This window comes from Idiotropiscis lumnitzeri, chromosome 14, assembly GCF_059441095.1.
Source record: "Idiotropiscis lumnitzeri isolate Australia: NSW breed Sydney's pygmy pipehorse chromosome 14, RoL_Ilum_1.0, whole genome shotgun sequence".
Taxonomy (NCBI): domain Eukaryota; kingdom Metazoa; phylum Chordata; class Actinopteri; order Syngnathiformes; family Syngnathidae; genus Idiotropiscis; species Idiotropiscis lumnitzeri.
This window is the reverse complement of record NC_142404.1, coordinates 6335200-6360906: the sequence shown is the minus strand read 5'-3', so window position 1 is coordinate 6360906 and position 25707 is coordinate 6335200. Positions and strand designations below refer to the sequence as shown.

Genomic DNA, 25707 nt, shown 5'->3' with positions numbered 1-25707 from the left:
CTGACGGTCAACTCGGCTTCCTTGAAACGACGTCACTCGCCGGAGATAACCGAGCATTTTCTTTGTTAAGAGCGTTGCTATGGGTCTAATTATGAATCTGAATGGGTTGCGTAAGTATGCTTACAATAAGTTTATGGGTTAGTCTTACTCAAAAGATGGTTGGCCAAGTTTTCTTCACACTTGGTATTTCAAAGCAAATGTAACCAATTGATGTATTACCTGGTCCAGCAGGTCTTCTCTATGAACTGCTGCATGCTCATCTGGTCCCACTCTTCAGCATGGGGGGCTTTCCAGGGGGCTTCTCTGGGGATCTGAGCGCAAAAGGACAATCCAGTCAAAATTTAATATAGAGTCAAAGAGCATGGAGAGGAACCAACAATGCGTGCAGCGTTTACCTGCATGCCCATTTTGTCCAAGGTCCTGAAGAGATTGTTGAAGTCCAACATAACGATGGGGTTCCACGTGGGTGGGAAGGAACTTTTGAAGCTGGTCGTCTTTCCCTAAAGGACACAATGGAGAGTTTACTTTTGGATTTATTCCCGTACCGTTTCATGATACGTTCCAGTGATATTTTTACAAACAGAAAGCTGCAAACATTTTACAAGCGTGAGTCAGGCCTCACATACACACACACACACACACACACCCACAGATATATAAACTGAACAGAAACATCTATGAAACACTTTTGTTTTTGCTCCCATTCTTGGTGTGCAAGACTCAAAAATCTAAAAAGGCCAAATCTCTAAATCTCTGTCTAAATCTGTTAGTGAGCATTTCTCATTTGTCAAGATAATCCGTCCCACCTCACAGGTGCGGCCTATCAAGATGCTGATTAGACAGCATGATTATTGCACAGGTGTGCCTTAGCCTGGCCACTATAAAATGAAAAGTGCAGTTTTGCTTTATTGTGGCTGCCATGGGGTCAAAAACCACTCAGTATCATTTGTCATTGTCAGAGTAGCGTATTATCACAAATATGGAATGATAAGTTTTATATATTGTTTGAAATTCTATAAACACAAAGTACTTATCCCACAAATAAATAACACTTTACTAAAATGTCAGCATCTATTGGAATGCCTTCATTATTCTGTCATTTAATACGGCATAGGAAACTCATCTTTATTTCAACTGAGAGACTTTTAAATGTTGTCACCCTTTAAAATGTGTATGTTTGATTTACAACATTTACAACCGAGATTGCTCACCAGAAAGCATGCAACTGTTTAAGTAAGGTGTGTATTGACCCGAAGCCGAGTGTACATAAGGGTGTGCCCAATAAACTTGAACTCGAATGAAATTCACCTTTGGACAAATGCTAGATTACCGTTCCCTCTATGCCTGTGGACAAAGGTGCACTTTAACACGACAGACAGGTTTTTATCATTGATTGTCTGGATGACACACGTGCATGCATGCAAGGACACTTAAACGGACACACACACAAAGACATCATGCAAAAATTGATATTGCAGGTTTTAGGGTCATGACTTCATGCTGGACTTTATCTTTAAAAGAGACGTGAATCGTTTTCCTTTTCTTTTTCTGAGGCCGAATCAATTGAGGATCATGCACAACATATATTATTTTTTTTATACATATATATATATGACCATTTTTATATTAAATGTATTTGGTACATGCTGGGAGCATTTTTAATTTCTCATCGTGAGTTAATCAGTGTAGTTAATTCATGAGTCCAAAAGAGTGGCATATTTGCCATTAAAATAGTGGACTGACATTGTTATGAAAAATATCAGCATTTTTTTACACATAAAATATTAGGCCATACAGTTTAACAAAAGAATAACCCCAATAAATATTGAATTGTCGTTTTATTATCTCAGTTACTATCCTGTATACTCCTTTTCTTCTTTGAAATTCTTGATCTTGATCAGTCCTATTCTGAATGACCGTTTCAAGTCTTTTAAACTACATTTGTAAACTAATATAATATTAAATGCATTACCCAGATTATGGGACAGAAGAATGCATATTACACTGTGTCAGAGAACATTATTCATGACTCCAAAATTCAGTGACAGGAGAGACAGATCAGGCTCTCTACAATCGCCTCCAATTTTACTACATTAATATTACCAATAGATGGTACTGTTGAACTGTGATATTTCTGATTTAGGTGTCAGGATTGGCGAGCCTGTTTGCTTTCTGATGCACTTCCTATGTTGTCCATGTATTCGAATAGAAAAACCTTAACAACAACGTATTGTGAAATATATAATATATGGTAAAATTTATTCCTGACCAGTTAGGATAACAGCAAAGTCAGCTCGCATATACTCGAGTCAAATCTTCAATACTAGCATTGATTTTTAACCGGGTTCCTTCCAACTGAATTACTGTAATTACAGTAATACTACAAATTAAATAGCGTCCAAACCAAATAAAATGATTCATTCAGCAATATATGTTAGATGTCCGTATTTGAAATTTATGTTTTTAAGATGCCAGAGTGTCTGTGACAAACAAACGCAGCAATCTAAATGATAGGACAAATTAGATATATAACAAGTTGACGGTTGACAGTACAGTTGGATAAATAAATACCTGTTTTGTTTTGGGGTTTGGTGTTTGAAAACATCAACAATGACAAAATGATAAAACAAACGCTCTATTTTTGTTCAAAGACGTGATGCCAAAATTAGCCTTAAAGTTCTGGGCTAACCCATACATGTTTTAATGTAGGTATAATATATAATAAATGACAAAACACATTCACATGCCTTCCAAAACATGTTCTACTTTACATAATGATACTTTGTGACTTTGATGACTATTGTGTTATGTCAATGGCTGGACTTTTGACCTATTTCACAACACTCCTGTCGACACTTAGATTAGAAGGTTACGCTGAGAAAGTTAATTGAAGGAAAGGTTATTACAGTCACTGTTTGTTCATGGTCAAAGGGACACTTTACTGACGTTAACATTGGCACTTATAGAATAGGTTTGCATGTAAAAATGACTCCCCCCGAAAAGACTTTGTAGGGATTTAAGTTTTTATTGCGTGTGTATGATGAGATTTACAACAAATTGGCACGCCCCTTTTGGTTTTAGTATCTACGTCACAGCACGGAAGCAAGTGAGGTAATATTGCTCAAATTGTCAATTCTGCTGTCTGAAACGTCGACCAAACGCCACCAAAATGCAAATGTACATTACAACTCCTGTCCACTTCAACCTGTGAAAGTATAAAAGTGTTTTGCTCAACAGTTTGGGTTCATTGACATCAAACATGAGCTCATGTGATCACCTCCGCAAAATTGAAAATGATCGATTCTCTACTTACCCACCCTGAAGCGGACAAGAGCAAGAATGTGCACACGAACCCCGATTAAATTTCGGACATTTTACTCATTAATCTTTTGTTAAATGTGAGGAGGCAGCCAGGCATTGATGTTTACACCTCCCACCTCCACGGGTAACAACAGCATGTTTTTCGGCGGTGTTAAAATTAATAGCACCGCGAGGGCAGCATTTAGCTTTCATTCGCTAAACAGACGATGTTCAGCAAACAAAAAGTTCCAGGGAGGAACAGTTTAAAAGTTCAAATTTGAAGGTATGTACTCTTCAAACGTCAGTGGCACTAGATCAGGGGTCACCAAAGTGGTGCTGGCGGGCATCGGATCACCCAAATGGCCACATGAGTAGACCGCGGCCTTCTTCTAAAAATAGCTCACCGCTGATGGGACGATTGGGATTTCCCAGGAATGTTGGAGAAGTGATCATTTGAAAATGTGAACACTTTACAGAAATAAAATGTTGCATATTGATATTTATAAATGAATACTATTAATTGCTAATTATAACATGCGATCAGAACTTGAGTCCAATCAATGGATTTTTTTAGCCAGATTTTTTCATAAAGAGGTAAATAGGTCAGATTCTAAAAAAAAAAAAAAAGAAAAACATTATTGAAGGTCTTTTAAACACATTTCTTATTTCAGAAGTGTGTATCCGACTGGTAGCCCTTCACGTTAACCAGCTCCCAAGCTTTTAAGAGGTTAGTGACCCCTGCACTAGATGATCCAACAATAGAGGATGGAATGCTTATATTGTCATTACAATGCACTTTGGCACAGTTCACAGTGTGCAATGTTTGTACAGTGTGAAAGGCATAAAATGTTTGGCATTTCCTCATATGCAATCGTAACTAGTTTGTTTACTCAGCTGCAGAGAGTAACAAATATCCATTTGGAGTAAGGCATTAATCAAGGAGTGGAATACTTTAAAACATTTTAATAATACCATAGTGCCTTTTGCATACGGGTGTGAACAATACTCCAAAAAGAGGCTTGATTAATATTACTGCAGTTTACTGTGTTAGGTCAGGTACGCACATAAGGATGTCAGACGTCCGACTATTCATGTTTGATTATCCTATAAGATAATCGTTCAGTCTGAGGTGTGTTAAGCACAGATGGGGGTACTCGAGTCATATGACTTGCACTCAAGATGCTGAATTTATGATTTGGAATTTGCCCGGCAAAAACCTCGGAAAGGCTCGACTTGACCTTGACTTGAGTCATTCTGTTCACATTTAAAATTGTATTTATTTTATTTTTATTAAACATAGCGCAACTTTTGTTGTTGAAAGAAAAGTTATTTTGTGTGTGTGTTGTGCCAGCCATAACTCAGCCACCAGGAGGGCAAGTGCTAATCCAAACAATAAACTAACTGGGATAGGTTGACTTTGATTTATTTAATTTTTTTAACGCCTTGTCTGCGGAAGTTACCGGTTAAAAATGTAGTTTGTAATATAATCCAATAATATAAGATCAAGATCAATTCTTGAGTTCATGTAAACACAGATCCCTTTCATGACAGGGTTTAGCGCTCATCCCCCTACTTTGTTTTTATTTTAGCTCAACCTTTGTCTTCGATCGCCACTGTAAACGTAAACGTCAGCTTCCTAGATTGTAATGTCTGTTATGGAGGAGGTGTGCGTTGCATCCAAGACGTCTACCGTGACACATCCTGGTAATTAAAATCAGCAAAGGTAAATTACAATACACCGCTATTTATTTTTTTTTTTATCGGAAAAAAATAAATTGTCTATTTGGGGGCACAGGACTTATTTAAACAAGGTGGACGAGACACCCAGGGATTAATTGCCAACCAGTAAATGATGACACCGCTTAGCGTTTCACGTTAGACTCATTCATATTCGAACATACAGAATTAATACCGTTGTGGTTTTGCCATCTCAGGATACTAACTTCACACTGCACAAATATGCTCTCGTGATTTGGTAGTGTTCAGAAATGTCTGCTGCCACAAACGACAGTTCCTAAGCGTTTCCACGGCAACGGCGGTGAAGCAAACACACAGGGAAGGCGAGCGCGTGAGGGGGAGGGGGAAAGGATGCACATAAGCATCTGCTTCTACATCAGAGAGCAGCCAATCGCCTTTCGCTCGGTTGGAAAGACCACCGTGACCCAACGCCTGCGTCATGTAGGTGGTGTTAAGGTAACCAAAATATTTGGAATAGCTCAGAAGAGCTGTTTTACACAAAACAAAAGGATAACGACATTGCTAATTTCAAACTTGCCCAACAGTGTCAATCAATAATGATTCAGCTCGCATTTGATTGCGTAACTAATAAAATGAGCAACAAACCAAATAACCCCAGCGAATGTAGTTGGCAGAACACAAATTGAAAAAGAACAGTCGTCCACTAATATAGTGGTGCCCCAATCATTCAGCGGATATTTCATCCACTTAAGCCAAATAAAGACTTGCTTTAAATACAGTAAATTTATCACTTTTCAGTCCGAAAAACGATTCATCAATAATACACAATTTTTATTTTTTTTTATTTTTTTTTTTAAATCAGACGTGATCCTAATCTATGCTGATCACCAACCAAAGTTTCCTTTGCAGCATTAAAGATGATCTTTTCTGTGCAATACCCGCCATTCAAGTTGACTGGCACGTGGTTGAGCCACAGTATTGTGTGTATCTGTGCGGGTTTTACGGCGCCGTTCAACCAATCAAACTTACCTTAATATAATATAATATATTTAAATATAATATAACAATGCAGTGCTTTTCACACAGAAAATTTCAACTCAAAGTTTTCCACAAGAATTAAAATCAATTGCCCACAGTTGGTATGGATGTTAATAAGTACCATGTGCAGTGCCAAATATGTGATTAGGTTATGTGGGGACTCAATCTTGATCATCAATTGGCATTTCAGTACGTTCTGATTTGTGTTATCGCATGTATTAAACAACTCCCTGCGCAATATTAATTTCCGTGGCTACGCCGTCTTTATTGACGATTAGCATTCATTAGAGTCAGACATATGATTACAAAGTTGTATGTGTCCATATTCATGTTCTGGGCAGTTATGTACATTTTTGGTTGTTTTTCTTTTCTTTTGTTTTGAGTTCCAGTAATATTGCAAAATTGATTTTAAATAAAGTACAGGTGAGTTGGTCACTCTTTGTAGGAATTACAGTATAAGGAAGAAATTAAGCAGCACAAATTACATTGCACTAAAGAGCAGCCTCGCACGTAATTATCAGATTTTTGTAACGATGGTGCAATGAAGCTGTTCGATCGTGTTTCAGTCATAAAGCCTACTGTAAAAATATAATAACGTGATAAAATGTGTAATAAAAAGACTGTTGGCTAATGAGCGACATGAAAGATTGCAGTGGTGACGGCTGCAAGGCTCAGAAGCCCGCTGATAAGGAAAGCAAGCACTGGCCTTTTGGATTACAATTGGCCAAAGAAAAGCTGATTAGCAATGTTGCCACGCTAGCAATGGCGGCCCATGGTTAAACAATGGCTGTGCACTCGTGCTGAGCCGCTATTAGTCCACTGACTTTCCACCGCACCTCGAAGGCAGCCTTACAGGTTACGAGCACTTCTAAAAGTATGCTACTGTCTCTTTAAGAACAGCCATGAAGCGAAAAGGGCATGCCTTTTGCAATAAACCTCCAGAGGGGCTGAAGGCTGAAGTTCACTCGCCAAAACAACAAACAACAAATAATTTTACAATATGATAAAACCTACTTATGTTTATGAGCTGTAATGAAATGTGAAAAATACAAATTGCAATATCAGAATCAGAGTCAATAGCCATGTAATTTTCAATTTTGTAATGACACATTTAAATTATTACAATTTATTACAATGATTTAATTTAATAAACACTAAAGAGGACAAGCCTTTGCCACAAATATGAGAATGGAAAATTAATAAAAATAGTATTTCTTTTTTGAATAATTTATTATTCAAAACATATTTAACTAAAAAAAAATCATATTAAAAAAGCTGAAAACATGTGTCATTTGTATCTTCTGTATATGTGTTAGAATTTTAATTTCCTGCTAATTTATATTATACCATATGGAAATCGCTTTGCTACAGCTCCAGCTGTGCTATATAAATAAAGATAGTTTCTGTTGTATTGGTTGTGAACATTTTAACACTTAAAAATGAGTACAAATATTATTTAAAAGCTACTTTCAGATGCATATTAAAGTTGTATACTCGAATATGAAATTAAATAAAAAGTGCAACAAAAACACCAACACTAATAAAAGCCAAGAACTAGCAGCGCTAAATAAACAACAAATAAAACTACACTTACTCTTTTTCTACGATGTACGCAGAACATCGCTATTCCTTGTATTCTTGCACACATGCACAACAACATACTGTGTGACATAGCGCTGAGCTTTTGATGGAGCCCACTGTCATGGAAACCAGTCAGGGAGCTCCAAATGCACTCGCACAGTGGGTCATGTCAATAACATGTTGATACAAATAGTCAATTTTTTGATTGGTGGTTGACATGGCCAGATCCTCCAACATATCTCTGACATTATGATTCATTGACCTGAACAACATAGCCTAAAACCAGAGAAGACGCACATGCTGCAGTCAGTCATGTGATTTCGAGCTGGGTTAGAAACATGGCGGCAGCATGAAATTGAATCATGTGGAGGAATAAAACGGCGCTAAAGACGGCGAAGCGTCCAATGCGAACAAGATATGGAGAAAGATTGCATCTGTCTTCTTTGAGTGCTTTCAGCAATCCTTTCAGACACCCCCCCCCCAAAAAAAACGACTGCATGCTAGCCCCCAGGCAAAAATGAGCATCACTATTATTCACGTTTACATGCGGAAGGTATGCTTGTTCAGTGCTTGTGCTTTTAGAAAGCCTTCCAAGATGAGTGGAAGCTGTTACTTCTGGAAGGTGGTATGGCCACATACCCATAAAAATATTGTTCATATTGTGTAGATCAATCCATTTTTTCTGCTTATCTAGGGTCGGATCGCAGGGCAGCAGCATGAGCAGGGATTCCCAGACTTCTCCCTCCCCAGCCACTTCGTCCAGCTTTTCTGGGGGTAACACAGTCTCTCCAGCCATTCCCCGGGCCTCCTCCCGGTGGAATGTGAATGGAACATCTCCTCTCAATGCAATACGGAGGATCAGCAGGTCTGCTCTGAGTTTGTCCCCGGATAACGGATGGGGTGGGATGTTTTGTCACTCCAAACTGGTTATTAGAACCTATATACACACTAAGGAGATAATATAAGGAAAATGTAAACAGCACGATGGTCGACTGGTGAGCACGATGGCCTCAGTGCAGAGGTCGTGGGATCGCCTTCCTGTGTGGAGTTTGCATGTTCTCCCCGTGTCTGCGTGGGTTTTCTTCGGGTACTCCGGTTTCCTCCCACATTCCAAAGACATGCATGGTAGGTTGATTGAACATTCAAAATTGGCCCCAGGTGTGAATGTGAGTGTGGATGGTAGTCCCTGTCTTTTTGTGGCCTGCGATTGGCTGACAGAGTGTACCCTGCCTATTGCCTGAAGACAGATAGAGCACCCCTGCAACCCTCGTGAGGAGAAGCGAATGCAAAGACAATTTGATGCCGAGATGATTATGGGCCAGGCTCTGAATTTGACTAAAAATGCTCAACAGTGACCCAAGAATTTTAATTGAAGCAAACGCTGGATCACATTTATCCATCAATTCGTCCATCAAGTTGCATGAACCACGACCAATATATCATCCCCCCACCCAAAAAAAACCACCAAGTTCTGAGAATGTTTCAGTACTTACATTGACATATTGCAACAGCTTCTCCTGCTCGTTGATTTTGTACGTCTTGACACCGTATTGCTTAGCCAATCGGAGGATGCGATTCTGTGTCGGACCGACATAAGCTCCACCCAGGTCCACCCATTTGGTCTCCTTATTCTAAAATGAAACACAACATAAATGCAATTAAGACACTGAATTGATTGTCGTAATATGGAGGCATCTTTTTTTGGTGCCATCCCAGAGTCTAAACACTTGCATATGCAAGGTTTGCACAGGTTGTTTACAATTGTAATACAAGTAACGAGCACAGTACAAACAAATGCTATCCTGAAAAATGGAAGCAAATGTGACAAAACAAAAATTCTAAATTGATTCCTGAAACTTACCTAAACAACTTTATGGACTTTAATGGAAGCAACAAAGTCGTGACGCTAATATCATCTCAGGACGACAGATTCTTACCCGCACAGTGAACGTTCGACCGCCAACTCTGTCGCGGGCTTCCAAGACCACAGGACTCAGTCCACTCTCCAGCAACAACTTGGCTGCACTCAACCCTGAAAAAGGAAAGAGAGGACCTAATCAGCTACAACACATTTGTTTTTTTTATTATTTGTTTCCTGATTAATCAGTACCTCTGCCGCGTGCATAGCATGGAGGAGAGGTTATCTGGATTTTAACACAGATCTTGACAACGGAAATATTACGTTTTAATGTAAAGTGCTTAAAGGCAAGGTCTTAAATCCTCCTCCCTGAACTAGGAGTGATCTACTGGTTTTTCACTTAATGTTTTTTTTTTCCCATTTTGACCGACAGAGGAATTGTCCATCCGACTGCAGAATAAAAAAATGGGACGGTCAAATTGCCATTTCAGGAAAACCGTTCTGTAGTCTGCAAGCATCTTGTCAAACAAACACAAACACAAATGTGCTTGTCATGTTCTGCTCATTTCCTGTCCAAACTTTTATTTTGAAGATCCAGTTCCTGTAGGCAGTTTCTTGTGCCTCATCTTAACTCACCTCATTGTCCACCCTTATAACCTGCGTTTGTCCCCTTTGCCAGATTGTCGCCTATGTTTTTTGCAGTAGTCTCCAGCCTGATCTTCTGACATGGCCTGTCTGCATGACCTCTGCCCCTGCCTGCTGTCTATTTCTTGTTTTACTGGCTTTGCACCTGGTGTGGATTTTGCACTTGTTTGTTTTGTCTTGCAGACATTCTTATCTCCCTCTGGCCATTCAGTGAGCGCCTCTGCATGATTATTTACCCATCTGCATTTCGTGTCTCCTCCAGCCCATCTGCATGCTCCGAGCCAGTAATTCATTTCCTGCGCCTCACTCAATTGGTGTTAAGGAAGTCCAATCCTGAACTCTTGGGTGCCACTGCTAGTTAAGGATTCATTCCAGTCATACTCAAATGAAAGCGGTTTAACCGTTCTGTGCATTTGGGTCCTTACTATCACCATGACGATGTTATTGGACATTTCTTTGATTTAATTTTTTCACTTGAAACTATTTTTTTCTTTAACTCATCTTAAATAATCCTCCGTGAACGAGATAGTGGCCTGATAGCATGTTGGGAAAAAAATAGGAGTCTTTTTAATTATAAATACATATTTTTGCTGTTGGTGTCTTCCTGTGGACCAGAATAAAATAAAAAATGTTACATTCCTATTGTCTAACCGGCCTACGAATGAGGACAAATTAACAATTATGGCACTCTAAAGTTCTCCTCAGGGTTCTTTTCTGTTTTTTTTTAATTTATTTGTTTTATTTTCATTATTTTGCTTTTAAACCAGGATTTTAAAATGTACAGATTGATTGTTCTATATCAATGAGGACATGGTTTCTTATTAATCTGTGGATGGACAAACAGCCTTTGTTGATGTCTCAATCTTGAGTAGCGAGATGGATCGATTCTAGTTTTTTTTTTTTTAAGTATATGAACTTGTCATTTCCTTATGATTCAGACTCAGGTTTCTACTTACTAAGCTCCTAGCGTCTTGTCCTTCTCGCCCTTTACCTCTTGTGTCCTACCAATCAGCTCCTTTCCTGTGCTTTTGTCCTTCCAAGTCCTTTTTTGTTTTGACCATTCATCTCAATCTCTTTCGTTCCTCTCATAACAATAGGATTAAGAGGCGCCGGATTAACCGACACATATTCCAACTTCAAATATGTTGACCTGAGGTAACCGTAGTGATAAACATGAGCAACACACCACAAGTCTGACAGCAGGTGATCATGTGATGGGAGAAAAGGGGGGCTGGTTTCACACTCTGTAGCAGTCTCTCTCACTCTGACCTCAGTCGGCAGGAACTCGAGCATGGGAAAACACACATGAATGCACAGACACACACACACACACACACTTGCACACATGTACACTCACACACAGAATGTCTGGCTGGGTGGTAGTGCAGAATGTGGGGTGAGGCCTATCGCCGCCAGTTATTTTGATGGTTCATGTGAAGTAGGAGTTGGGTTCCTAAAACACAAAACTCCCACAGTCAAATGTGCAAAAAATATAGAGGGAATCTGTTTTTAAGCATGCATAGGGTTACCAAATTCCAAGGATTTTCATATTTGGAAACCTCTGTGGGAATTGAAGCAGAGGCTTGTGAATCTTGAGGGCACTTTTTTCATTTATTTTATTTCCACTATTTCAGCCATTCATTTTATAAAGCGCAGTCATGATGTGGCTCAGCGGCTAAACCAAGATTCAAACCTCAACCTCAGAACTGTGAGGGAGATTCGCTAACCGCTAGTAGTTGCCGTATTTCCATGATTTCCAGTAGGAAAGTACGTTGGCGGCCTTGATACGCGTCTATTTAGGACAGTAGTTGTGATAGTTTGTAAAAAGCAAACGTCTTAATAAAAACGTAAACAATGTCACTAAGCATTTGCAACAAGACAGCGCATGCTATGCGCAGACCAGACACAGCTTGGCTAGTCTGATTGAACTGTTGATATGAGGCTCATTTGGGCTGGCAAAAGGAATATTTCACCCCCGTGAATGCAAATGAAATTCAGCCTTTTTATTCCCATTGAGGTGTTTATAGGGAGCATTTTCATTCCGTTTAGTAATTCGGATACATTGTAATCGGAATACATGGCTCCATGTAAAACTGGCAAGTGAGGAAAGAATTCTTCAAAAATAAATCCTTGGTCTGGATTTCAATGTGTGATGGATGAAGTGTCAAAATAAAACAAGTTTATTTTTAACGCTGGCCTAGCCTTTAGCCTGACTTCACTTTCAGCCTTCCTGCTGCTTCCAAATCCTACAAAGCCACTCGGAGTCCGGAAAGGCTTAGACTACTTTAAACATAGTTTGGGTTGCATTAAACCAACTAGTGGGCCCTTCTTACACAAACACGCACAGCCTGTCCAGGCTTTAGAGAACGCATTAGCCGTGAACAAGGCGGCCCTTGCAAATCCACAACGCTATTAAAGTGATGCTATTACCTGGGCCAGGCTGGGAAAGGTCATTGTCTGTCTTTGGAAACAAAGAGCATCTGTACATCGCTTGTTTATGCCCGCAGCAATAAGGCGGCCAAAGAAAAAGTAGCTCTCCATTACGTTTTTCCTTTGATAAGAAAGCCTGTTTGAGTTGACGACAAAGCTCGCATTATTCTTTTCTTACATTAAAAAAAAAAGAAAAAAAAAAATCACTGCACATCTATGAAGCTAAGCTATCTTTGCCCCAAATGGCACAAAACATGTGCACCAAGAAAAAAAAGATGGAATCGTAAAAGCTTTCATCTGCACAAATGATGCCATTTCTGCTGGCTATTAGGAGACAATTCAGATTTTCCAGACGCTTTTATCCCTTTTTTTTTAGCACCGTTTTTAAACTGGATGGACTTCGTGACACAACCTACGCATTTTATCACGTTTTGTACTGGCCAGGACTGGGTGGCAGCATTTACAGTGCTACTACACAAGGCCTGAATGATTATGCAAAAATAATTGAATTATGTTTTTTTCCTTCGTTTTTTTTTTTTTCACACAAAATTGCTATTGTGATTTGAGGTCCGTTTGAAATATATTTTTCAACAATTAATCTTAAATACGACAAATAATATAAGATCTATTTTGCATTATGTGATACTAAAGTAAAGGTAGATGAAGCATTCATTAATATGAAATAATTATTTCCAATTTCAGGTCTAAATAGTTTGATGTGCAGTTTTATAAGCGTTCACTATGAAAACATAATTCCGCCACAAAGGTGTGGTGCCAACATAATTACAATATGTCTTTTTTCTTCTTTAATTGTCTTGCAGTGGGAAGGGCGTTCCGTCCTGATGCAAAAAGCCGACCAGCTGAACCAGTTTCTTTTAAAATTACCACTCTTGTACCAGCTTTTGTAATGTAAAATATTGAGCTTGACCTCAACTTTATCTGGAATACGTTTGAGATGCAATGTTGGAGAGATTAAAGGACTTTATTTTTAAAGGTATAAGCACACTTGGTCAAATGAAGTTTTGTGCAAAGGGAAGTTAAGAATTTACATTTTGTTAAAAGTAGATTTTGGTCCTGAACTATATGTGACTCGAGCCCACAGATCAGTTTGTGCTAAATTGAGGTCTGGTACTATGGAAACTAATCGTTACAACTTCTTCCCAGCGGAAGAGCGGACTTGTTAAAATGAAAATGAAATGCATTTTTTGTTTGTTGTGCCCTATGTCATGATTTGAGGAGGCAATTATTCTGTAAACTGTCAGATGTGGTTGTATTTGCTTGCAATGTCAGAGGAAGAAAGACTCAAGTATGTGTTTAAGTATAAACCATGTTATTTGGCTCAGTTTCTATTATGTGCTTGAATGTTGTACAGTATTTGTGAATGGCTGCTTACAGTTTATATTTGTGTCTTATAACCCCCTGCGGGCTGGGCACCTTTAATTTGTGCATGACACTAAATAGGTAATAAACAAACATACAGACATGCTTCACAGCAATGCCATGTTGTTGGAGGTCGCCCGCAATAATTTTGAGTCATTGGATGCGGGGCTAGCCTCTTGGTAGTCCCCAGCCTGCAGTCAAACTGCAGAATGGCTTTAGTTGGGTTGTGAGGAGGAAGGCGAAGGACATGAGCTGACAAACAGGTGTGGCGCTGTGCAGCCAAGCAAGAAGCTCTGGGATGACACGTGCGGGCGCTAAGCGTTCTTGTTGGACACCCGTAAGGGTCCCTGGATATTTTCAATGGTTCTGAGAGCCCTGCTATCAAAGCCATCCATTCTGGAAGCCAGAGTGTTGTTTAAGGGTCATGTTTCCGAGTCATAAAGTAGAATAGAGAGGACTGCAGGGTGGTAAATATGGAGCTTTGTCTCGCGTGAGATGGTCTGGTGTCGCCAGAGTGGTTTCCAGAGAGACTGGAGAGCAGATGTTGCCAGGACTCTTTTATGAAGAATCACTGGTTTAGGTCAACGTTATCAGTGACTGTGGACCCCAGATATACAAAGCTCTTGATAGGTTCCACAATGTCATTGCCAAGCTGAATCTGTCCCATCCCCGACATGCATGAACTTTGACTTTGTCCAGCTCACATGAAGGCCAAGACCCGCTCACAGACCCTGGTGGTCATTGACGGAGTTGCAAAGATTGGGAGCAGCTACGCAGCCTTACCAACCACAGCTTACTTCGTTGGTGTAAAGCAGCTTAAGCAGGGAAACGATCTTGAGTTTTGCTCCGAGGGCCTGTAGGATACTCCACAGTGAAGATTGGCGGACAATGTGAAAGGCGGTCTTCCATTCTATCAATTCTATATATAGATGCCGTTCTTTACAGAATTCATAGGTCTTCTGAATGAGCAAACGGGCTGTGAGGAGGTGTTCTGTGGCGGAGCGGTTCGGCAGAAAGCCAGCCTGCTTTGGGCGGCGGGTGTTTCTGATGGCTGGCGGAGAAAGAGCGAGCAAAAATGCACTTCCTATTTTTCGTTCTTTTTCCATGACTTAACAGCTTTAGTTCTACTCTGATTTAATCAGTGCACAAAACTTTGCATAATCATTCAGGCCTTGTGTACAGCAAATCACACAAATCACATCACTGAGCATTAAATGATACAGATTTTTTGCCTTTTTTTGCACCTTAAATAATGCTTTATTTTTTTTCTTAATAGATTATAAAATGCTAATTATACCGTTTTCATTTTTTTAAGTTAAAATGTTGATTTTATTCTTCTCGGGCTCTACATTCTTACCCAGCACAAGCCTGCCGCGAAGCGCAGTCTAATGCTGCATGTGGGCGAGCTACACCGAGGACTCTATATTTGTAGAGAGCGGATGCTTGTTGTAGCGTTAAAAACTGGCAAGGCTTTATATTTTCTGGCAAGGTTTCAGTGTGACAGTGACAGTGACTGTTATTTTTAAATGTCTTTTCCTTTTTTTATTTATTTATTTATTTTTTACTAGGAGTGGCCTAGAAGCTAAAATTTCAAGGGTACAAATTTAGGGACAGAGACTTTAAGATGGCTTGCAAAGCAAATATTCACTCCAGTCATCTTAACTACATGACTGATGAACAGGCTGAAATGTGCAGCAGCAGACGTTTGTCAGCAACAAAAAATATTCAAGAGTAGTGATTTTTTTTTCATAATCTGCAAATTTACTCATGGTTGCACAGGTGGTAGTAGATCAAACATATTCCAGCACCGTCTCAAAACCATCATTTTGAGCCCGTCTGGAGCTCTGCCATGAAGTTGAATTAGTTGCTGAAGCCCAATAAAAATGTGACAAATTGTGACTTTCCTACCAAATGAAATTGCGTGCGTTCTTCTTGTTCTAGGAAAGCAAACATAAGCAATCCACCAGACGCTAAGTAACAAGTGTGCCTCTTCAATCACGCTACTCAGACGCTCTGTATTGATCCAAATGGGCCAATTACAATTCCCCACGGGGTCTCATGTTCTTGACTGAGGATGCTGATCCTCTGCTTACTGGCTTGGACTAAATGAGTATTTTAACGACGAATGTTACATTGTGCTGGCGAATACAGCCCAACATATCACACCTTGTCAAAGTGAGCAGCAGAAATTAAATTGTGTTATTATTTTGTGTAACATCAGGACATCTGACTACCATCTCGCCTTTACTTCTGAAACTATAAATATGCTTTACCACGTGCTTGACGCAGAATAAAGGCAAGCTTTTCTTTATTGACAACGCTCACTCAACAAATCAAGATGGCAAATGCGCATAGGGTGGAGCTACGGAGGGCACACTTTTTACAGCGGTTGATTATTGTGATAGCACTTCTTCCGTATTCTTGTCTTGCCCACCCCAAAGAAGTCTAGAAACACCCTCTTCCCAATTTCACAACCCCTCTGACACTCCATTTCCTGCCCACATTCTTAGCTCCCCTATTTGATTTACATCTGCTGACACAAAGCAAGACGACGAAGTTCCCTCTGCTTCCTCTTCTTCCCCCTTCCTTCTCACTGTGATAAGCGGCTGTCACAAGGCTTTAACGTCGCCTCGTAAAAGTCATTCCACCCCCCTCTCCCTCCGAGAGACCGCTGGCCATGGGCGGCGGTCTCCAGCTGCAAAAGGACAATTGCATTTCAAGTGCTGAGGGAAATGGACATTGAGCGGACTGTGATGGTTTTATACGTGTAAACAAATGATGTGGTTACCAGGACCTAATGTGACACACAAGGAAGTTGACACCAGCTTTATAGAATTAGCTTGTTTTTCTACTGTTTGTTGTGCGCAATTGACTATAATTTAAAGCGACACTGACCGAAATGTGTCTGTCTGATTGACAGGACGAACGCTCAGTTCAAGCCAGCACAAAGAGGGCGTCGGCCGAGACAAGCCAACAAAACAAAGAAAGCATCTGGAACCATAAATCATCTGCAAAATTCTCTCCAAGCTGCGTTGAAAAAAAAACAAAAAAAAAACAAAAGCCAGCAGAGCAACTTGACTGCTCACTAGAGATGGACACTTGACTCTATTTTACCAGTCCGTTCTCCGTCTGAGACCTGGGCACTCTTCCGTCATCGCCCCTCGTCCTTATTCTTAAAAATAATCGTCCTCCATCCATGTCCGTCTTCGTCATTTTTAAGAGCTTCGGTCTATGCATTTCATCAGTCCGCCCCAGCTAAAGAAAAACCCCCTAATAACAAACAAAAAAAGAAAAGCGCCCGTGCATGTTAACGCCATGGGAGCGAAGCTAATGGCAGAGGTTTCATAATGATACAGAAACATTATTTAAAGCTCATTAGCAGGCAAATTTCCTAATCACGTCAATTTACTGTAATTTCCGGACTTCACAACACAAAAGACACAAAAGCTAAATTTAGCCATAAAAACTGTTTGGTAACATATGTTAGCCGCTTCAGACGAATAGCCACAGGTGCTTTTTAGCCCCCTGAAAACAACGAATGCAGCTATAGTAACAGAGCGTATCTCAGACTCTTGTTGTCAAATTTCCAGATGTGCTCGGACCAGGGTGGTACTGTTGAGATGGCTGTACTTATGACACTTCATCATTTTACTCAAATTAAACACAATTGAAGTTGTTTATTTTGGCTCTCAATTGCTTCTTCGCACAGCCACGGAAATCGCTTCCATGTTTTTACCAGTCGCTTTCTCTCCCTGTCTAGCTTGCTCGCTCGCTCACTCTTGCCAAGTTGAAGGGCCAGTACACGCAACAGCATTTGGTACTTGACCTCACACAATTATAGGGAAGGTCGAAAACCCTCTGCCAACCTTTTTATAAAAACTGCGCGTCCTCAATCCTCCGTCTGCAAAATGGGCGTCCGTCTGGGCCGGACAGATGGACAGTTCCGTCCCTGGGAAATGCCCATCTCTGCGGCTCATAATCTAATGTGTTTGGATGATGGCTCTGTAATGTAATTTCAAACTGTTGCTGACTGTCAAAACGAATCAAGAAGTACTACAGAAGACGTTTCCACCGTCTGTGGACTCAACAACTGAAAGCAATGTGCTTCGCTTTATCTGTGCAAACAACACATGACATTTTATGTAGAAAAGATTTTGCTATTGTTTGTAATCATGTAGTATATTTGAATTTATATTACCGGTAGTGCAAATAATTATATTTTACTCAATATTATACCGGTAAAACAAGTTTTGCAGTATCATCCATCACTACAAATAATGAAGTATGAAAACACAACAGTCATTTCAACATGAGACGAAAGATTTGGTGAAAATTACTAATCATTTTGATACGACCGAACCAATTAATAAAAACCTTAAGGAAAAAAAAGTTGTTCAAAGGTCATGCAAATTCTGTAATGGCTCACAACTCTTGCAGTATCTCACACCACTATCGAAAACAAGGGTTGACGCGCGGGTGAATATCGATACACAACTTGCATCATAACATATGTTCCAAAGTGTAAAAAAAAACAACTAAATAATTGACTGGCCTGCAGAGGGGACAATGGAAGAGTGGATCAATAGTCTCCTGCTGCACAGAATTTACACCCATTTCATAAATTGAGCAGAGTGTTATTATGTCATCGTGCCTTTTTGAAGAATCGTCTGGAGAATCACTAAATAAATAGTCTGCACGACTGCAATAGCATGCTGTATGTATTTCCCCAGTTGCAGTTCATCAAACCATACCGTAAAAATTGTAACCTTAGACTAAACTAGCAACACATTCCAGTGTCCGTCTACTTAAGGCAAATAAATGCCATCGCCCACCTCACATTTCAGAGGTGCAGGGTTTGATTCCGGCTGCTGCCTTCCTGTGTGGAGTTTGCATGTTCTCGCTGTGCCTGCGTGGGTTCTCGCCGGGGTTCCTCCCACATTCCAAAAAGATGCATGGGAGCATAATCGAACACTCTAAATTGCCCCCATGTGTGATTGAGAGTGCGAATGGTTGCTCGTCTTTATGTGCCCTACAACTGGCTGGCAACTAGTCCAGGGTGCGACTTAGAAAATGGATGGATACGACTACTGTGAATAATAATAATGCTAAATTAAAAACTTTGAGAGCATCCAACAGAAGAGAATATTATTTTATTATTACTAAAGCTGACTTTTTTTTTTTTAATTTGAAGACTGGGAGGCAGAGCAGCTGTGTGACCAGGCATGAGAAGGATGTGCCGGTCTGTCGCAGCTGTGTACGGTTCTTCCCCATGCCAATGAGGCCACTGATTGTAAACTGTTCCAACTTCAATCGTCCAATTTACCAAACATCAACGGGAGTAAATGGCAACAGCAGAATAATCTATTAGGCATTAGCAGGGAAATATTTTACATACTTAATAATTTTACTTTTTTTTTTTTTTTCTCAAAGGCACAACCCATATCTGCTAGAAAATCACATTCCTTACAAATGAGACACCATTATTAGGGTAATAAAGAGCTTGCCAATGCTTTATTTAGCAAAAAGCATTGTTCCAATAAGGATACTATCTACAAAAAAATGCCATATTTTTTGTTTGATAAATTAATGAATAACTTAATAATAAAATTAATAATAATAATAATAACAAAATATAATGAAAAGAAAAGTATCGTGATATTAAAGGATAAATGTGACACAATAAATAAAACAATACTATACTATAAGGCAGTATCATAAATAAATGTTAAAAAAATACCAACAAGAGTTGATTGTTATGAATATATACATCTCACTATTGTCACGCATGAATAACTGGTATGATTGGCACACCGATCCTATTTCATCAAAAACATTTTCCCCAAGGCAAAACAACGACAAGTCTGTGTAATTAGTCAGCAAACAATCCAAAGGATAGCGCAGAGCCGACCAGCCATCCACCCCTCTTCCCCCTGCTCTTATGTAATGCAAAGTCTGTTGTGCGTGGATGATTAGCTCTTATTCAACAGGCGCCGTTCTTTCTGCTACTGCTGCTGCTCATCATCATGCACACATAATACAGCATAACCTTATGAAGGCGCACAAAATGTCATTTCCATGTGTTTGTGACTAGTAGTACGCAGACAGAGAATGCGATGCAACAGTTGTCTCCTCTACACTCTCGTCCGTCCTCGCTCAAGGCAATTGACGAATAAGACACACAATCGTTCCGCAAAATATGAACAATTGATTGTCAAAGTGACGCCTTTTCCTCACCAGATATTCCTCCGCCGACCACGATCACGTCGTAGGTGTTGCCGGGCGCCGTCATTGTGCTTTCGTCGTCCTGCCCGCAGCTGCGTTGATGGCAGGGGCGCATCTGTATTATAAACAGACGCGTGAGTAGGCGGGAGCTGGCCGGCGGACGTGTAAAGACTCCGCCCCCAGCATGCTTGGAAGGAACTGCTTTATTTTGACCAATCCAGCCATCAATCCATTTTCCCAATATGTAAGTATTAAGTATTTAATCACAAAAGAATTTCCATGATTAATTGTGATTAATCACATTTTTCAACTACTACTTTTGGTGAAGCTTTTCACAAAAATTTACTTGGATACAATCTTGGAATTGATGCAAAATCACCAAATATGAAGTAAATTGAATTCAGAGACTGTTCTAATTACTTTCTTTGATCCTTGAATACGGTCTAAACTGAGTCATCTTTACAGGCCTTTTTCTCCGAAACATTTCTTAAAACTGCCCTCAAGCACTACACTCCAGCAGTGTTGGTTTGCAAGGCCCAACGGTAACTTCTGCACGGTGTTTTGTTCTAGGATGATGTGCTAAAGATGTACAGCTAACATGGTACAATATACGCAAAGTATGCACATTATTTTTGAAGTAAATTAAACTGACTTAACTAAGTAAAAAATTTAACTGAGTTAAAATTATTTTTGAATAATCTCCAGAGTTAACTCTTTAATTAATCTGTCGAAATTCAGTGCAGTCACTGAATGGGTTGATCGATTGTCAACAGTCTTCCTCGACAATCACAACATGTTTTTGTGGTTCAAGAAAAAAAAAGAATAGAGTATCATTGGTGGAGGCTCAAAACCTGACAGAGGAGTCTTAGCCTTTTGGGAGCCGTGCTGTACTCAGTCACTTTGTATGTATCAAAGAGTGCAATTTCAACTGTTGCCAGCCAATCGCAGTTATATAATAATAATAATAATAATAATTATAATTATAATTATAATTATAATTATAATTATAATTATAATTATAATTATAATTATAATTATAATTATAATTATAATTATAATTATAATTATTATTATTATTATTATTATTATTATTATTATTATTATTAACCAGACTTATGAGCATAATGGGCATTTCTCTACATCTTTCCATCGGGTCTGACAGACACAATTTCTTCGTGATGGTCCACTTCAGCTGCATTGGCTGGCAACCAGTCCAGGAGGTACCCCGCCTACTGCCCAAAGACACCCCCGCGACCCTTGTGAGGTGAGGCCGTACAGCTAATGGATGGATGGATGGATGGTCCAATTCAGTCTCATCCGGCTGCATCACTTAGAGTGAATGTAACCATATTTGAACATTAATCTCAATAAAGTGTACTGCGCAGTCCTTGCTACAACAATTCTGGTAACGCGACCACAGAAGGCTATCATTTATTTACTTTGGTTCATTTTAAGGAAAGCACTTTGTGCTAATGTGAGGTTTGCTCTGTTCCACTTTCCCCTAGTGAGGTCCTTTGTGACACTGAACATTCACTGCAAATGATTTGGAAGCTGGTATTGTCAACAGATCCAATGCTAATGGTTTCAAACCGCGGTAAAATGTATCACATTTCCCCAACCAAAAAGGAATTCCTGATTCACAAGAGATGGGCTGTGAGAGCACTTTTTCATGCTTGTTTACCTGGTGTTCGATAGAACATCTAGAGGACTTTGCTTTTTAGTCTCAAGCAAGAGAAGTCTAAAGTTTAGACTGTTGGAGAGAATTCGAAACACTGGTTGCTTTTATGAGGAGGATTGTGCTGGCTCAGGTGCTGGATCCAGCTTTTGTTCATTCACTTCTTCCACAAAGTCATCGGTAGAGTGCACTGGAGCACCTACCTCCTGGCCAGCTTCAACAACTCTTGAATACTGTCATCAGCCCACCCAAGGCCCATCTTGTTCTTCTCTTCCGCTTCTGGAGTACTGCTACTATATCACTCCCGTTCTCGGTTATAACGGTGATTATTTTATTTTATTTTATATTTTTTTTGTTTGCACTTATCCACACGGGTATTAATGGACTAAGCAGATGTGTGGGCAACTTGTTCAAGAACTAGCAGTAGGTGTCCTGGTTTGTTTTGTTCTATACAAAAAGAGCAGCAATTTATGCGTAGAAATGATGCAGTCAGTTGCTTTTTAGTCAATTTCAATTGAAACGTTCAGCGCACCTAACAGTCTTTTCTTAAATTTTGTTACTTCTTCATCATATTGTTTCCCAATCAGAATGCTTATCTTTGTTTTCTTTGACGCAATCAGCTTCTTATCAAGTGTTTCAATCAGAAGAATAAAATCCTCATCTTCTACTGTGGTGACCGGCAACCTTGAGCCTCCGATCCATTTAGCTATAGCCTCCTCTTTCATCTGCTGTTATTTGGCATCACTTTTATACTTTGAAGTAACGCCACTTAGTCGGGCCTTTGCAATGTCCGGACTTTCTTTTATCAGTAGACTTCTGCAACTGTGGCATAAAATAAAGACTCATTTAAGTTTTAGAAGTACTTTAAAAAATTACATGAAATGACAACTAGGTGAGTAAAAATATAACTAATATTTTTTTCTGAATAACCGTCATAATCATTTACTTAATTAATATGCAATGAAAACAGTGAACATTATGTACATTAGTCCCAGTAACCTTGAGAGTCTTGTTCAGATTTTCAAGAGTTACAGAGGGGTTCCCTGAGAAGTTTCCTCTCGCCTTTTGTTGTGATCTTGGAGGGATGCCCTGTTCTTCTGTGATTCACAGCGTTACCATGGCGCTTCCTCTTCTGGACCAGTGATGCAAGAGTACTTTTTGCCACATTGATGAACCTGCTTTAGCTGCATAGCTTTGTTCATCTCTATCCTTCTCTCGAACCTTCTTTCTGAGGCCTTTCGACAGCTCCTTGGACTTCATGACTGTTGTCCGCTCACAAGCATGGGATGACTGCGGGCAGGTGATTATCGAGCACACTTTTTAGGGTGTAATCAATCCTATGCGAGTCACGGGTGACTACATGCAGGCTTGTGACACTGTGGTGCCATACTTAAATAACTTTGGTGCAATGGTGTGAAAACTTTTACAACAATGAAATGCAGACTTATGCAATCCATTTTAAGTAAAGAGTGCTTATGTAAAACACATTATTCCTTCGACTGTGCCGAGAAATTGTACATTGCTCATGGGTATGAACACTTTTGCAACACACTATAAAAGCTAGAGAGGCCTTTTCTATACGTAGCATGACCTTTTTTTTTTTTAAACAAAATATTTCCCCCACTCCGAATAGGAAAAAAATTCCATCTGCACTGTCTAAAAAAAAAAAAAGTATCAAACGTCAAGCCGCATAAGGGATTTTCAGCGTATCTACATATTTATGTCATGTCAGGATGAGCTCCAAACAAATAATAGATGGATTAATTAATAAATGACGGATTAAAATTATGCTCAATTGTGATATATTTTTCTGCCGTCTTCTTTGTAAAAATGAACCAAGGACAAATCAACCAGGACAATGTTCAGTGCTGCTTTATTCAACTTTTTCCAAATGAACAGCCTTGCTCTAATAACGACAACAAATATTTAAATAGGATAGAAAGTAAATATTGTGTAATCAAACACTAGATAACATTGCTCATTTTGTCATTTCTCTCTCTCTCTCTCTCTCTCACACATACACCCCCTCTCTCATTTACATGATCACAGGATTTATGCACCTGTGACATTGAAGAATGTTGTAAAGGCACATTTTGTTAACTTTAACGACTAATTATTATCTATAAATTTAAACGCTACTTTTTTGGTGATGTCACATTAATACTGAGAGTGGAGCTGGGAGCGCAAGTGTCACACGCTCGTGTTGTGCCAAGAGCGTTGTCTGGGAGGTGGAATGAAAACAAAAGAGACAGCATGGAAACAGTTTGTGCTGCAGGGCACAAGTGCGGTCTGTGCCGGAGCAGCATGACAGAGTGACGGACTGATGATGACAAGCAAGCGTGGATCCAGAGATATCCGGCAATTACAGAAACCTTCATTTTTAATGAAAGGAAATCTGCGGGGATGTGTGGATGAACAGTTGAAAAATAACTCACATTTGGAAAATACGTGAAGATAATCAGGCCTAAATTTGCAACAGAGCCACTTATCATTTCTGTAAACAAACACGTCCAAATGAATGCTTCTGTGACCTACCCTCCTCTCTCTTTGATTGGCTAACAGTTGCCTTCATTCGTCGTTTGGATTGGCTGAATCGGATGATAACAAAGCAATTTGGAAGAAGAATAGCGTGTTGGCCCCTCCAAACAACTTCAAGTCCAGGGCAGGCACGGACCCCCAGTGCCCCCCACATGACACGGGGTCTGCTACAGAGGACTAACAAACAACAACAAATGCGAACAATAAACCCGTAATGAATGAGCATAATCATAACCACGTAATTCTGAACAAAATGGCGCTCTACACCCACGTTGGAGCCATGCACCGGTGTGCTGCATAATTATGGTAATTGGAATTTGTGTGTCATCAAAAAAAAAAAAATATATTGTGGCATGTTAATGAATCTTAAAATGTGCTTCCTGCATATATATATATTTTTTCATCATATGTTTGTGATTTTGGCTTGTCCCACTTATTTGCTGTGCTCACTTGTTGTTTGAAATAAGCAATTAAATAATATTTTTTTTTCCTTATGTCGCATTGATGAATGATCAGGAGACCACAAACAGTTTAGTACTGTAACTCAGGTATTTGTAATTAAACTTCTCCAACATATCTCTGTAGCAGACTGTCCTTTCCTACGGGCCTACTCCAACTCTCAGCTCCTCGTAGAATGTGTCCCATTCACATTGATGCCATCTACTGGTGGGAGGTGGCACTACCAGCATTGCTAATCAACACATTTATTTTTACATGTTGGAGTCAGTTACGTGATCAAATGAGTCGTTTTGATCATGTATATTCTATTTTTGTAATGATATTGTTGCCCAGAAATTGCTTTTCAGCCTGTCTTGATGTGGTAACTGACCTTTTAAAAACCCTCTGATATTTTGAAGGACATTATGATAAGCACTTTCTTCAATATCAACTTCTATTAAAAAAAAAAAAAAAAAAAAGAACAAAAAAGCCTTTCAGAAATTCAAAATCCATCCATCGGTCAATACTCTGTAATGCTGATCAGGCTTTAGAATCGTTTTGGAGTTTTCATAAAGGTGTCAAGATTAATTCATTTTCCAAACTGCTTATCAAGGTCGTGCTGGAGACTATCTCAGCTGTTTTAGGGTGAGAGGCAGGATACACCCCAAACTGGTTGCCGATAGACAATAGACAACAAAAAAACCTACCTGTGCTTGACATGCGTGTGTGTACAATATACAGCCAGCAGAGGGCAGCAAGTAGCCTAAAATGACGACTGAAACGATTCCCATTTTTTTGCTTGTAAAAATGTGAATCAATGCACTGAACAAGTGATTTCATAAACATAGTATATTGAACCAATTAAGATTGATTTATTTATTATGGGTTAATTATTTTATTTTAT

At 39.5% G+C, this 25707-nt stretch overlaps 1 protein-coding gene across 1 annotated transcript in view; it reads right to left on the bottom strand.

Annotated features, from left to right (window-relative positions):
- The window catches only part of maoa (monoamine oxidase a), a 30970-nt gene extending 10679 nt beyond the window's left edge, over positions 1-20291 (bottom strand). Inside the window, exons 1-5 of the mRNA XM_088315268.1 lie at positions 20165-20291; positions 9555-9649; positions 9111-9248; positions 396-500; positions 220-311 (exon numbers count right to left, since the gene is read on the bottom strand). Coding sequence (XP_088171394.1) covers positions 220-311; positions 396-500; positions 9111-9248; positions 9555-9649; positions 20165-20267 — 533 coding nt within the window. The 5' untranslated portion in view covers positions 20268-20291. The remainder of the gene's footprint in view (positions 1-219; positions 312-395; positions 501-9110; positions 9249-9554; positions 9650-20164) is intronic.
- Positions 20292-25707: the final 5416 nt, after the last annotated feature.